The 14990-nt window shown below is 34.9% G+C and overlaps 1 protein-coding gene across 3 annotated transcripts in view; it reads right to left on the bottom strand.

Annotated features, from left to right (window-relative positions):
* Window positions 1-14516, bottom strand: part of LOC124535814 (visual system homeobox 2-like) — a 98504-nt gene extending 83988 nt beyond the window's left edge. The window contains exon 1 of one of the 3 annotated variants that reach the window (XM_047112175.1): window positions 13693-14516. In XM_047112175.1, coding sequence (XP_046968131.1) covers window positions 13693-13993 — 301 coding nt within the window. In that variant the 5' untranslated portion in view covers window positions 13994-14516. The remainder of the gene's footprint in view (window positions 1-13692) is intronic. The other 2 variants (XM_047112174.1, XM_047112176.1) reach the window with 2 other exon arrangements.
* Window positions 14517-14990: the final 474 nt, after the last annotated feature.

Genomic DNA, 14990 nt, shown 5'->3' with positions numbered 1-14990 from the left:
TATAATGCTTGTTTATACTCGTATAACTTGCGGTGTTGTATTGTATATATACTCCGTAGTGACATACAAACATATATGTAATTCTACTAAATACCGAACAGCCTTAAAATTGAGTTACATTTTGGCCTGGATTCTACGCACCGATACTTCAAGTTAAAGTGTTAGACACTTCACTGGAGGAAGTATAGTTTGGGCGCCTTTTAAGTCTTGGTGAGTATACAAACAGATCCCATAGTAGCACTTCGAGGAAAAAAGTAAAATCCGCGGGAAATCTCGCGACGCCGAGAGGTCGAGTGTCCTCTATTATTGTTAGTTAAACGACGTTCGAAACTAAATCTAAACACTAACAAAATAAAGTGTAATTTCAAGTGTAGGTGAGATAGTTTCGTTTTCAGGCTAATTAGAGACGAGGGAGGCGTTCGGTTTTTGTAAATGAATTTCAGCTCTATATCTGTGGCGATAGAACTTAATTTGAAAGAATACGTCGTCAAGTGTCAGTTTGTTGACATCTAAAGACTTCGAATTGGTTTGTTTGTACTTATTTTTAATTTAAAAAATATTTGTAAACAGTATTATAACTTGTATTCGTAGTCGCGTCCAAATTCAATTAGAGCTGCCGGCTTCTATTCAAACTTCCAAAAAATTCTTGCTTCGAAGACATCGCTTTCTATTTTTACAATTTTTTAAAACAATGTGTAATATATAATCGTTTGTAACCTTGTACAAATTATCTAATAAATATTAGTTATGTCAAAATAGCCGCAAGTTAAATGTAAAGCCATTCAATTACATGAACGAAAAGAAAAGTAAGCAGACACGACCGCGCGCCGAGCTTGTAGTGTGAAACTAGCTATTAGCGGGCGGCGGCTTTGTGCGGAGGTGTCGAGGCGCGCTCGGGCCCTCGTATTATTACTCCTACCACCTACCACCTGCCACCTAACACCTCAGTCCTCACGCACCACATCGCATGAGCAACTGAGAAATTGCACAACAAATATTAACGTTTGCACCCGAAATAACTGTGATATAAACATAAGTGCGCGCGTACGTACTACGGGATCGAGTGATGATTTTTCTGCCGAGTTTTTAATTAAAATTTGTGGTTTTGGGATATAAAGGTTGATTGACATCTGTATGGAAGAATAAAGCGGTTCGAGAGGCGCTCTCGACTGTTGTTTGATTAGATATCGGTTGAGATATACCGACGTAACTATTACATAGACACGATAAGTTAATTATATGTTTACTTATAGATATTGGTACAACATTGACGGTCCTTTATTGTCATTTTTTTTTTGTTTTTTTAGATATCGATAGCAAAAATAATATTAAGTGTGTTCAGTTTTCATCAATAAATTTATTATTATTAATTTTAAAACTATATGAAATAAAATCTAAATTGATTGGATTATTAATAATTATTTATTGATAAACATAGTCGAATATTTTTATATTTCATATATCGTGGATGATTTCCAGTAAGTTTGAAACACAAGAGCCATTTCATAATAGATTAGAATATTAAGATTCAGAAAACAGCTAAATAGGAATTAATTTACGGTCGAGGGCCGCAGCGGCCGATATTCAGATGGCGGTTACTCGATATTCAAGATTGTGTCGAGAGAGTCATTACAGCTCTAGCATTGTCTAATAGACGTATCATACGCTCGAGATACATCGCAGAACTTTATTGAAAACGTTCACTATTTTGTTCTATTTGTATTGAAATATCATCAAACAAAAAAAAAGTTTAACAGTCTGTTGCTAATACATTACAAAGGAGTATTTTTTTATATTCGAATAAAATGGTTTTCTATGAAATTATATTGACCTATTTTCGCATGATGCTAATCATTACTCATGTGAAAATCCTTCTATATAGAAAAACGTTCACAATTATAATCAGTAGGACTTCATCAGCGGTGTTACCCAAGTGGTGTGTTGCCGTAACACGCGGCACACAGCTGAGGGAACAGTGATTAGTGGAAGGTGACGTTACATAGAACGATTTGCATAATTATGAGGTACGAGGGCACATATGGCTTAATAAGTTCCACGCTTTTAGCGATGGGCCCCATAACTGGTCCGACAATGCCTAAACTGTATATTCATACGCCTAGAAAAACTTCTGTTGGTAGGAAGAGATGCCTCCTTCCCTTCGTCGTACCGTCAGCAGCTACATGCTTTGAATAATAATTTCCTTTCAATTTTTTTTGCGGAACAAATTTAAATCGGCCTCATTACCTTTTATCTCTTTAATGCATGACATCAGCAAATGTTTCAAATCACTAAAGAAATATTAATTGTTTCAAATCAAAACATGTTCTGTCTTAGGAAGAAATTGTTCGTAATGTAGACTTTACAGAAACTTAGCTTAGCTAAGACACACAGCAGTTAAACTTTTACTCAAACGAAGCTCTATCAGTCAACTATACACCATTACAATGAGTGTCCTCGATAGATGTCAACGAATACTAACTCCATGTCTTTAGTCTCTATAATAACGATAAAATAAATGATCACCTTATGACAATTGCCACTTTAAGAGCTGTGTATTTATGCTGGCTCACTCTCCTATCAAACTGGAATATTACGACCAAGTAAAAATAATTAATTCTAATGTATACGTCTTCTTATTCTATCTTTATATATCATTATAATACAGCATCTTAGTAATATACCGATTCTAGTAATAAACCTTGCCGTTTTTTCTCGCTAGAAGCTGCTTTCTGAAACGGTGGTAGTATTTAATTATTGACGATTCAAAAACGCTTCATTGTGAAGTTTACTTGAATAAAATTGATTTGATTTGAGGTTAGTGGTGTATTGTAGGACGTGTCGAGCAATGTAAGGGAAAACATTCCAACAGCCCCGTAGCCTGTGCACGTTGGTGACCAATTGCTACCCGATGTTTCAAGTAACGATATCTTACAAAAAAACTGCTTATGGAATAGCTTAAGTGAAGTAAATAAAAAATTTTATACATGCGGCCAAATTCTGATTTGACAATTGGTATCATATTAACTTCCACAGACACCAAAGTCAAGCAGTGATGTTATTTTGTTATCCACGTTTTATTTTGTTAAGTTTTAGTTTAGTTTATTGTTTTTAATAAAAAAAAAATGGTAGGAACGATTAAAGTAGTTAAGTAAAAACCAACTTAGACGAGCTCGTAAGAAAAATAACTATTTCATCCCATGTATTTAAAAAAACTATTAGCGGTGCATTTATTTACCTTTTTTATCTTATAATAGAAACAGCTGTAACTTTATTAATTAAGTTTAATTTGCTATCAACAAACGTTATACAACATACAATTTGGCCTTATATGCTCCTTACTCCTTGAAACATGAGTAGTAAATAAATAAACACATTGTGCATATTTTTTGGTTAATTTGTTTCATAAAAGAAACAATGCATGCTAAGTAAGATGAAAAGTATTGTGTTATTTAAGATTCATTGACAAAAAAAAATACAGCTTTGTGGTGTTACCAGCTACAATTAATAAATAAGTTAGATGAAAGAATGAAATCTTGCGACCGTTTTGGTAGGCTACTACTCGTTATATATTAACATATACATTGTTATTTATTAACATATACACAACAACAAAACTTGGTATTGTTTTGGTCAAATTTGAAGAATGACCAGCCAGATGATGAGAAAGAATGATGAGCCAGTCAGCTTAAAGAAAATCATCTTAATTCCCGGAGTTGGTGAAGCATTCCTGCTATGAGGAAAAATTAACATTCCTTACAGCACCAGTGTCCAAGGGCCGCAGTGACCAACAAGTGTTCTATGTGCCTACATAAATGACCTAAAAAAATATCAATTAAATTTATTTAAAAATTTAACCAATTTTGTAAATCTAAGCCTACAAAATATTTACATGCAAAACATACACAATATATCTGAGTTTAACCACTCCTGATAAAATGTTAGTAGTAGTACTTACTAGTAATATAAAAATATATTAAATGCGACGTGTTCGGCGAGTGGCGTGCTGTCGGTACCGGGCGCGGGCGCGCGGCTAATATCCGCGAATAGCTCTCGTTTCACACCTCCGCGCGAATCTCTCCCGCGAGTACTTCGCCTGGCGCGTGCCACGAGCTGACGCGATCGCGCAACTCACGTCTCAATACTAAACAGTTTTTATTGTTCGCCTTTCATTCTAACCTAACTTCATGTATCTAAAATTAATTTATTTCTAAAGGATACATGTTATTTATACATAACAAACATATGACTAACCTCTAATATTTATCACGTTTGTTTTATAAACTATGTTCTGCTATAAGTATGTATTAAAATACGCATATACCATAGCTAGAGTAACACATAAAAAAATCTTGTATCCGATGGATTTCCTATATACGGTATCTCCTAACTGTAAACAAATGGTGAAGGATCTTATAAATTGGACCATAACCAAACAAACTGGTTGTACAACGAAGGGTTAACTGCACACACGAGCTCATTACACGTGCACACGAGCACAGGCCGCGTGTATGTACGCGCGCGTGTCTGTGTGCAGAGCCGACCCTTGTGAGCAAAGTCGCGCGTCGACTCAAGATGTTTGCACTGTTATTCTAATATTTGTAATTATCAATGACGCTGGAATGCCGGATTCCTCTGATCTTTCTACTTCATAATGAATAAGCAATTTTTATATTTAGACCTTGCTGTTTCCCGCGGATTCGTTCGCATTTAGTCCGTTTGTTTACAGTGAGATAAAACACTTTTATCCGATTGAATACTACTACAACTATAATACTAAGCCAGTCGGTTTTTTCTACCGGTCTCAGCTATAATCAAATGTGGCTTATGGATGAGTACTAAAACAATGCCGTCTTCTTCTGTCTAATATCAAACCACTGAGGACAGATGGAGAAAGGTATATAGGCCCACTTATAGTTTAGTAACATTCACAACTGCCCATAGATATTGGCGCCGTAATAATAAATTTTATCCATTTCCTTACGTTGCCAATGTACCCCAACCATGGGAACTAAAATGTTGACCTTTAGTTACACTAGCTCACTCACCCGTCAAACTGGAATACAAAACTGGATACTAAATATAGCTGCTTGGCGATATAATATACGAAGCAATAGGATATACCCAGACAACAACTCACAAAGCCCTACCACCAAGTAATTACCACCAAGTGTTCAATCTGCTAAACAACCAGTGAGGCTGCAATTAAATCATATTTTAATTAAAGAAGTTTTTTTATCGTATAGATTGGCGGACGAGCAAATGGGCCACCTGTTGGTAAGTGGTCATCATCACCCATAGACAATGAGGCTGTAAGAAATATTAACTATTCCTTACACCGTCAATGCGCCAGCCACCTTGGGAACTAAGATGCTATGTCTCTTGTCCCTGTAGTTACACTGGCTCACTCACCCTTCAAACCGGAACACAACAATACTACGTACTGTTGTTTAGCGGTAGAATATCTGATGAGTGGGTGGTACCTACCCAGGCGGGCTTGCACAAAGCCCTACCACCAAGAAAAATGTGATATGCTAATGTACTTACTATAAGAAACGAAGACTCAGAGAAGTGTCGACATCCGTTTGTGGATGAAACGTTGTGTTCGCATTCTATCTTGCTCTATGTATAGTGAAGAGAAGCTCAAAGTTAAATTTTGGTGTAAAATTATCAAATACACAATTATAGTTAAATTAGGAGGAACGTAATGTGATATTAGAATAAAAATAATTATATTATTTTGTTATCAGGATATTACAAAACATTTACGTTAAATTGATCAGTCATTAATTACACATATATCAACATATACTGAATTAGTTTAGTTAGAGGTCAATTCTATGTTTCTGCGTCGATATTGTAAAGCCATTGAAAAGTATGAGTGAGCCAGTGTTATCAAACAGGAATGCAATGTCACAGAATAGTGACAGTTATAAATTTCAACAAAAATAATACAACAACACCTTGATATCTGTTTTCATTCTTAAATTTGAGAAAATTATACTCGTGACCTTTTTAATAATAAATGATCGTGATTACCATAAAGCCCTGATAACCCATTGATCGTTCATGTGGATTAACGGTTGATTTTGAGTTCTAGGCTTTTCTGAATTGTATGTGCCTAATTTATGTAAAGGAAAATACCTAGAGGAATGGGTCAGATGAAAATTGGCCATGTAAGCTTTTCAAACCTTTTAAAAAAGGAGAAATTGTCTTTGTCTCTGAGCTGTGGAATATTAAAGACTGTTATAGTTTTAACTGTACTGTACTATAACTGTTGTTTTTACAGTACTTATAGTACATACAAATAAATAAAAGAAAATTCTTAACGACTTATGACGTTAGTTTGAAAAGTTAGAATACCTACAATACATTTAAAATATTACTAAATGGCAACCAACCATAGCTATAAAATGCTTTAACTTTAAGCACTACAGAATACAGTATATCTTTATATGTAATTTCAAAGTGTGCAAGCACCAGTTAAACCGATATTTATCTTCCTTTACACTACTTTATTAATTCAATCAACGTCTAAAGCCCGCTCCACACAATGCCTAATTGACGAAATAAACTAAGCACACATAAACAGGCGCGTGGGTTACGGCAAGATATGTGCGTGTGTGTCAGAACAGGGTTCCGTATGTTAATAAACTGCTAATGTGTTTGTCTAATTCGTTCCGGGCCCGCGCCGATCGATACGGAACCAGAAATTTGGTGCCTGCCGACGTTTCAACCATCCATCCGAATTAGCACGTTTGTACATTCATATATTTATCGCGGGCTATTTGTTTGTCTGTGTTTCTAATAACTAGTCTTTCAAGTTTCAAATTCATAAAGGCTCGATCCCATCCCATATGATATGGCTCTGCCAAGCATAGGAACTACTTTCTATCTTATATGACCCCTAAAACCGAAATTAAAATATTTTTAAAATGCTGGTTTGGTTATACGCCAATCCATCACACTTGTTTGTATAAAATATGATTAGAATTGGAGAATAAATACAAAAGTCAACAGTAAATGAATAAGCTAGCAAAAACGATGATGCAGAAGATGGTACCATCTTGGTGGACGGCCTCGTCTAAGCTTGTTATATATTGCATAAATCATTTGTTGATTACTTCATTAAGTTAATTTAATTAGATATTATCTACGTACTTGTAAAAACTGTACTTTGAATAATATTTAAATTATAATTTTCAAATACACGATAAAGGTAAATTGAAAATATGTAATTACATTATTGCCGAGAGCGGGTTATTTATTTTTGGCTTATTATAAATGGAAACATGCTATTCGGTGGATTTGTCATGATATATCTAATTATATAGACAAATGGATATAAAGTTGATTAATATTGTAATAACATAATTAACAATTATATATTTATTTACAGATATAGACTCTACAAATTGACTAAATACTACGAAAACAGTGCACTACTTCAGCTGGTATTAATCTCATATTCTTATCAGATATTTTTGTCTGGATTATTAATAATGATTTGCGTCATCCCGTGATATGAGTTATCGTTCTATTTGTCAACAGTAAACTTAGATTCCAGTCTTCTTTTTACAAGAGCGTTATTACTGAGACATTGTCCAAGTTCAAATATCTTTCAACTTTCAGATACTGTCTACAATCATAGCTTATAAATGTCCTTCTGATAACGAGCCTCAAATTTAGGGTAAGGCTTGGAGTTTGTTTCACCATGCTGCTCTTTGGTAGGTAGCTTGGTAGCATTTATTTCAACACACATTTAAGTAAAACAAGGTTTTATTTAACCGAATTATATAATAATTAACCAAGTTAAACGCAATTTCATGATTTGAATTTATTGTCTTCGTTTAAGGCCATTGGGTCGGTTTTTCCATAATCTGAGCCAGCGTAGTGGTAAGTATAATATGTTCGATATTTAGAATTACGTAGTCCTTATCTCTTAAGCTATAATATAATTGTACCACAACTCTGTTGCTGCTAATATGCTTAATATTCGTTAATCTAAAGGCAGAGCAGACAACAATCTATTAATAACCCATCGCGCGGGACGAGAAGCCTCCGAGTAATAATACCGTAGATGTACTTAGTCAACACAAACCGCATCACCTCTTAAAGTGGGGCAAAAACTCGCTTTGAACTGGAATAAAGACAAGACATGGAGGGCTCACACCTCCGAGGACAGTCTTTGTGCTCCACAATGGGTTCCGTATAAAGGATTCAACAGATTTGTCAGTTTGATAAAGGGTTAGTTGATATCCTACAACACGCCTCAATAAATTAGTGGTCAGCCGTTTAGAGGCTTTGTGAGTTCGGCGCGCTGTTGATTTGTGTTCCTTTATAATATTTTTTATTGATGGAGGATATTTTAATAGGTCTTGTTGTTGGACTAGACGGCGGAGTGCACGAACCATTCTTAGATCGCTTTGCGCTAGAAGATGTTCGAGCAGCCGAGATCAAGCTGTCCATAGAGTCTTATTTGAATATGGAAATATACAATGGAGTGTCACTTGCTTTAACTATTTATTATTCAAGTGCTCAGTATTAAAAAGATCAGCTGTCGGTATATCAGTATGTCTGATGGTATTTTGCATATATTGTATCGTGGTACCCAGCGTGATGTAGCGTGTGGATGCCACTCCAAACCTTGAAGACCTTGGTTCGGGTGTGGGATAAGTTTAATAAAGATGTTTTTTTTGTTTCTATAGTCTTTATATAAGTCGGTTATAAATAAAGCTATTGTCTTAGAATTTATTTAAAAAGTCATTAACTTTATACAATTGACTTTTACTAGTAGGTAGTACCTATTATAAAATAGTTTTTAATATTATAGATAGGTATTAGAATTCTTAAAATTAAACTTTCATTACATTTAATATTATGCAAGTTAGATTGATTACCTAAACGGACTAAAATATTTTCTAATGGACTCTTAATTTTGTAAAATTTTGAAGTTAATTTATAACATGTGTTGGAGTGAAATACTTAGTATAAAATTGTGTGTGCAAATATGTTAATTGATACTATCAATTGAATCAACTAATTGATTTTTTTATCATACTTAATTAAAATTCATTAATTTGTAGTTTAAGCAACAAATATTGGTCAAGTGAAATCGTCTCGTGTGAACTGACTGCATCCGCAAACGCTCGCATTCAGTTCGATTAAGGCTTACGGGCGATGTAATTAAATATAAGATTATTAGTAGACTTGCTGAGATGAGCCGTAAGATTAGTGTATCACAACGTACGAGTAAATACACGATATAATGCCGATATACACGTCGAAATAATCGTTTTGTGATGATTTTATCATTGGTATTATTATTTTTTATTTCTAATGTTATGACATTGTACAAGCCTGAGTACCAAGCTCTGATTACATATTCTTGTAGAAAACAATTACTATTGTTAGTTTAATTACAGGCAGAAAATGAAGTGTTAACATTTGAATTTCCAAGGTTTGTAGCGCAGCGTAATAACGAAATTATCAATATTTCTGCATCTGTCAAGTGACCACTTAATTAACCTGATAGACAGTATATCAGTGTGAATACTTATTTTGTATATCAAACAATTATAATAATGAATTTGTAATTATCTTTAGTTAGCTTTATAAATTCACGGTGTTACACTATATAAAGCCTCTCAAACTTTACTACCAGCTCGCTGTAGTGGTAGCCGTTTCAACGCATATTGTATGTACCTCAGCACACAATACACAACGAGAGACTGTAAAATTAAAGCACCAACTTTCCTTCGTCTGTGCAAAGACTTCCTAGTCTTATAAGATAACTGTTTGAAGTATATTTCACCACACAGTTCCATTGTGAATTGGTCTGTTAATCTTTTGTTCTTCTACCTAATATAACATTATGAAAATAAGTGCAACACATTTAAAGTAAATCCTGCTTGCCAGGGTTTGAGTTTTGGTCTTTCGTTTGGAAGAACGTGTTCTAATCACTGGGCCATCTTGAATTCTCAATGAATCCTCATTCTGATGGTGATATTTTATGTTATCAAATAATAATATGAATAAAACATTAAATATCGCAAGCTTACGTTTGTAACGCAAGCTCTTCTTTAAATATAACCTACTCATTATGTTTACATATGTTCTCCAATTGGATAAATTAACCCGTTCATACAATTTGAATATTAGTAAATAATTTAATTTATACCTCGACATATAATAACATCTAACCAACATACAACCAATAGTAAAACAAAGACAATAACGACATCACGAGGAATCCACAATCATTACAAACTATGGGTGAGAGTGAGGTGGAATTTAAAACCTTCGTTATTACGTGTGAAACATAAAAAATACCTACATAATTTTACACCTGATATGTTAACATAAATACATTATTCAAAGATTTCTTACAAGAATGTTTGTAACTCAGTAGTGACTGTTTTGTACAAATGGTATTTTAATTAATCATTGATACTATTTAAAATATACATTTCAATATATCAGTCAACGGCTCCTGGCGCGCTCTAATGTAGAGACTCGTGTAAATCAACGATCATAATAATACTTATTCAAATGCATTATATAAAATAGATACATTTGACTCGCTTATTGTTAGGCAAAAATTTACCACCTTTTGGAAGACCTGAGAAGATTTGATTACATCTGAAGTTTATGTTTACATATTGTAAACTTTATTCATTTTAGTAGCGGTTCGAAGTCGAACGTTTTAAACCCGAGGTGAGATGTCGACCATAAAGTCGTTAGTTTCTTATTAAACTTTTACAAACACACGTTTCTCCGTGTATTGACTGGCAAAGCAAGTCCAGAGTTCACAACGCAAATAATTTATTTTAGCGTGTACGCTGGAATAATGAGGTTATCGAGGCGCGGGCAGACGTTGCCTGCGCGCACGGCGAGGGTCGCTTTGTGTCGCCGGCGCTGCGCTGGGTACCCGCTACCGCGCTGGTTAACAAAGCACTTATACATTTCGTGTATTGATTAGCTCAGCACAGAATGCCATTTGTTTTTTGAGGCTTTACGCGCTGTGCCTGTAGCTTAACCGCAACGCCGTAGCTTGAAAATAAAATCGTCGAATTAAGACGATTACTTTAAATTATGTTAGCCGCTATATCATTGAACATAAATAATACCAATTAAGAATATCATTGATGTACCTCTATTGTATAAGGAAGCAAGGTAATATGGGAGACAAAATGTCTTCAAAAGTCAGGCTTTAGGTAGTCCTGTATCAGAGTCATCAGTACTCCATAGTTTTATGTAATGATTTCTAATTATAATGTGTAAATAAATTCACAATTTAATGTATCAATTAATTGAATGACTTATTATGAAGTCAATTTGATAATTCTACTTATTGCTTACAAATACTATTTAAATTAATTCAAATTAAAGAAAATGTCTACGCGTTTACGGTACCTACTTATTAATTATTAATATATAATTAACGGATATCAAACACGAGTTTGCAAATTAATGTTGATAAAATAAACATGACACTTAAAAAACTTATCCGCGCATTTGCACTTTTGCAAAAACAAACGAATATTAACATTTTATGAAATATTCAAAGAAATATATATACCTACTAAATTAAATAAATCTGTACAGACATGATATACGAAATATAAAAAAGACACAGGGGTTTTCGAGTGGCGTTGTAGCAATTGTACATTGTAATCGTAAGATGTAAGAATTTATATATTAGATATATATTTTTCTCTGACTGAATTCTTGTGATTTGATACGTTAGGAATATTACTAATTTATATTAGGAATAGATTATATTATAAGTAGTTTTAAATGTAATTACCGCTATGAAAAATAATAACTTATTTTTTTTATTATTAGTTAGTTTAAACATTTAACACATTTAAAAATAATTTTATCAATTGAATACGATTAATGTAATAAACTAAAACACAATAATACAGCCTGAATTTATTCGAGCAAAGATAAAAATAAATTGTTTTTTATAAAGATAATTGATTATAGTTATTATTTACGGGATATTTATCTTATAATTGATTATAACCCAAAAATTTACATGTAGTTACCTAACAAAATATTATAATAAAATATACAATATACATCTCTTATATAATTATAAATATTTAACCGGGTGTGTTCCTGTTAATAAGTTCACTCCGGGGACTCTTCTTTGACACATTGGAACCTTTATAGTGATTATAAATCTAAATCCTATCATCCTGTTCTCTACCGCAGAAGTAAACAAATCGCATACATCGATGTAATAATAAAAGTAATCACTTATCACGTTAGTCAGTAATGTTTAAATTTAAACATAATCCTCATGATATAGAGCACGTATAAATAGGAACCTTCTCATCTTTAAACTTATACCGAAGTCAAACTTATTACATAGCGTCAATAATAAATTATATTGATTATAAAATGAAATAAACATGTGTTTATTAATATTAACTTTGAATAAACATTTAAAGAATATATTAAACTATTAATGCAATGTTTTTTAAACAAATTGTAGAGTTGAGATCTCTGGCACCGCTGCGTTCGGTTACCGGCGGCGCGCGGGCCCGTCTTAAAACCTTTATAACTTCCAATGTAACGGACAAATCTTATGTTATTTATATAATTACGATTGATTAAATATTATTATTAAGTTATGAATATATATAGTGGTATATTTATAGCATTAAAATGTTAAAAAAGTGTGTTGTTTAAGACTTATTAATTAGTAGTTATCTTTCTTCTTTAATTATGGACATAATTATTATATTGTTATAACTTATCGAACAGGTTTTTATACGATAACATGTCAACTAATGTGTTTTGTTTTTTATACCTGTCTGCTAGAAACTCCTAAATGTAATGTTATTGTAATCTTTCGTTTAAGATATCTTAACGACACAATGTCTGTGATGCCTTAACGTATTGGTATTTTATTAAGTAACATATTTAAATACAATTTATAAGTTACAGGAAAGAATTATTGCATGGTATTTTTTAACTTTTGATTTTTACATTTTCTTGAATTTTATTTTGTTTGCAGAATATATTTGACTGCAGTGTTTCCTGATCCAATGAACTTTTCTTTCTTTCTATAGTAAGAAAATTAAACTAAAAACATTACAAACAGTAATTACAAGATAACGCTCTGCAGCAATAACACTGATTTTAATTTCAATAATCTGTAGGAAGATAGTTTTAATGCAAATCATTTATAATTACCCGCAAATCACATATTCGGTGTTATAAATAGTTATCAGGACAGGCAGATCTCAGCGCTACTGATCATTCATCAGCGATTAATTCGCTGAGATTTCGTCTATTTAATACGTCAAATATCAATCAGCGTCAGAGATGTCTTTGTTATAGTAGTCAATAATGAAGGCTAAGTGTACACTGCCGCCACTCCCGCGCCGAAACCCGATCCGCGGCCGCCGACACACGCACAAAGCGCATTGTCTCGAACTAAAGAGCTAATTATAATAAAGAAAAAACGCTAATTAAACACGCCAGCCGCCGCGCCCGCGACCGCTTCAGTGTTCAGCCTTTGTTTGAATAACGAGATACGTGTGATTTAATACGCGTTCAACGCGGACAGAGGTTCCGTGAACCGAAATTAGACTAAGAATTGTCCCTAGTAGTATTTCGCTATCGATTACGTCTCTATTTGAAGGCTCTTTTAATTTACCAGGGAAGTTGGTGACTTACCAGGTGGTGGATGTAGAAGCGGCGGTCCCGGGAGGAAGGCGGCAGCTACGGCCGCTTGTGCGTTAAAGGCGGCAGCGTACGCCACTCGACTCGCCACCGAGGCCGGCAGCGGGAACTGCGGCGTGTAAGCGGACCTGGGCTCTCTGCTCTCCGACAGGTTCAGCACTCGGTCTCCGTCGCGGCCCTCGAAGTACCGCTCTCGGCTGTCGCGGTTGTCTGACAGCCCGAGGAGCTCTTGTATCGCAAACGGCGACCGCTGCGGCGCTCTGGGCGCGCTTGCGTTTGCGCTCATCGCTTGCATCTTGGATATTTACTCAACTCTTGATTCAAATATTTCGCATTATCTATGTATCTTTGCTCCTTTTCATGTTCGTTATTTATTTTTCTTACAATATATCACAATTTCGATTATATGCCTTGATTTTTCTAATTTATTATATCTTCAAAACACACTTTGTTTAAAAGTTCCAAACTACACTAATCGGACAAGTCTACTTTTGAACGCTCGTAATGTTTAGGGTTCGCAATTTTTTTTGTAATTAAATCGAATTCGAAACAAGTAATTTTTCCGAAATGGCGGAAAATCGCGAAAATAATGTAGTTCGCGTATTTTCCACGAAGCACGACACGAGCGCTCACCGCGGCGTCCGGAGCGCTTCTGCCCGCGGCGCCGCCCGTCGCTTTGTAAAAACGAGAAAACCCCCCTTGAAACACCGGCTCCGACCGCTCGCTATCGAAAAATCTTAATTCACAACCCTCGCGATACAGCGCACAGCCTTTTGGAACTGAGAAGTGAACCGCAACGCTATGCTAAAAACGGCGCAAAAACTTGCGACGAGTGAGGGCTATACGCCGTTTCGGAATCGACATTGTAACCCCCCAGTGCGGGCGGGCGGAGCCTACTAATAGCCAATACGGATATTTTGTTACCGCACTCTATTGGCCAGATTTCTTCGCGGGAGACACGCCTACTCAACGTTTTGCCATAGAAATCTGAACTCTGATTCTCGGCGATAGACTTCAGTATCGGCCATCAGAGATGGGTTTGATTTAATTTTGATTAATTGTAGAAATGAATAGAGCGAGTGTGGGTAGCGCGGCGCGGGCGGGGGGGGGAGAGGCGAGTCGGCTCGTCGCGGCGCGTATTATCAGCGGCAGGTGGATAGGCGCGTAATTTCCCAGCCGGTGTGTCCTCCGCCTTATTTCGTTAGTCTCAATGGCCTAGAGGGAGTATTAATTTACGCTCGTCCGTCGTTTCACACGAGTGTATAATGTCCCATTATCGAGCATTACCTACG

Source organism: Vanessa cardui, chromosome 15 (genome assembly GCF_905220365.1).
Source record: "Vanessa cardui chromosome 15, ilVanCard2.1, whole genome shotgun sequence".
Lineage (NCBI taxonomy): Eukaryota > Metazoa > Arthropoda > Insecta > Lepidoptera > Nymphalidae > Vanessa > Vanessa cardui.
Note: the sequence above shows the minus strand (reverse complement) of the source record. Positions and strands in the feature narration are given on the sequence as shown.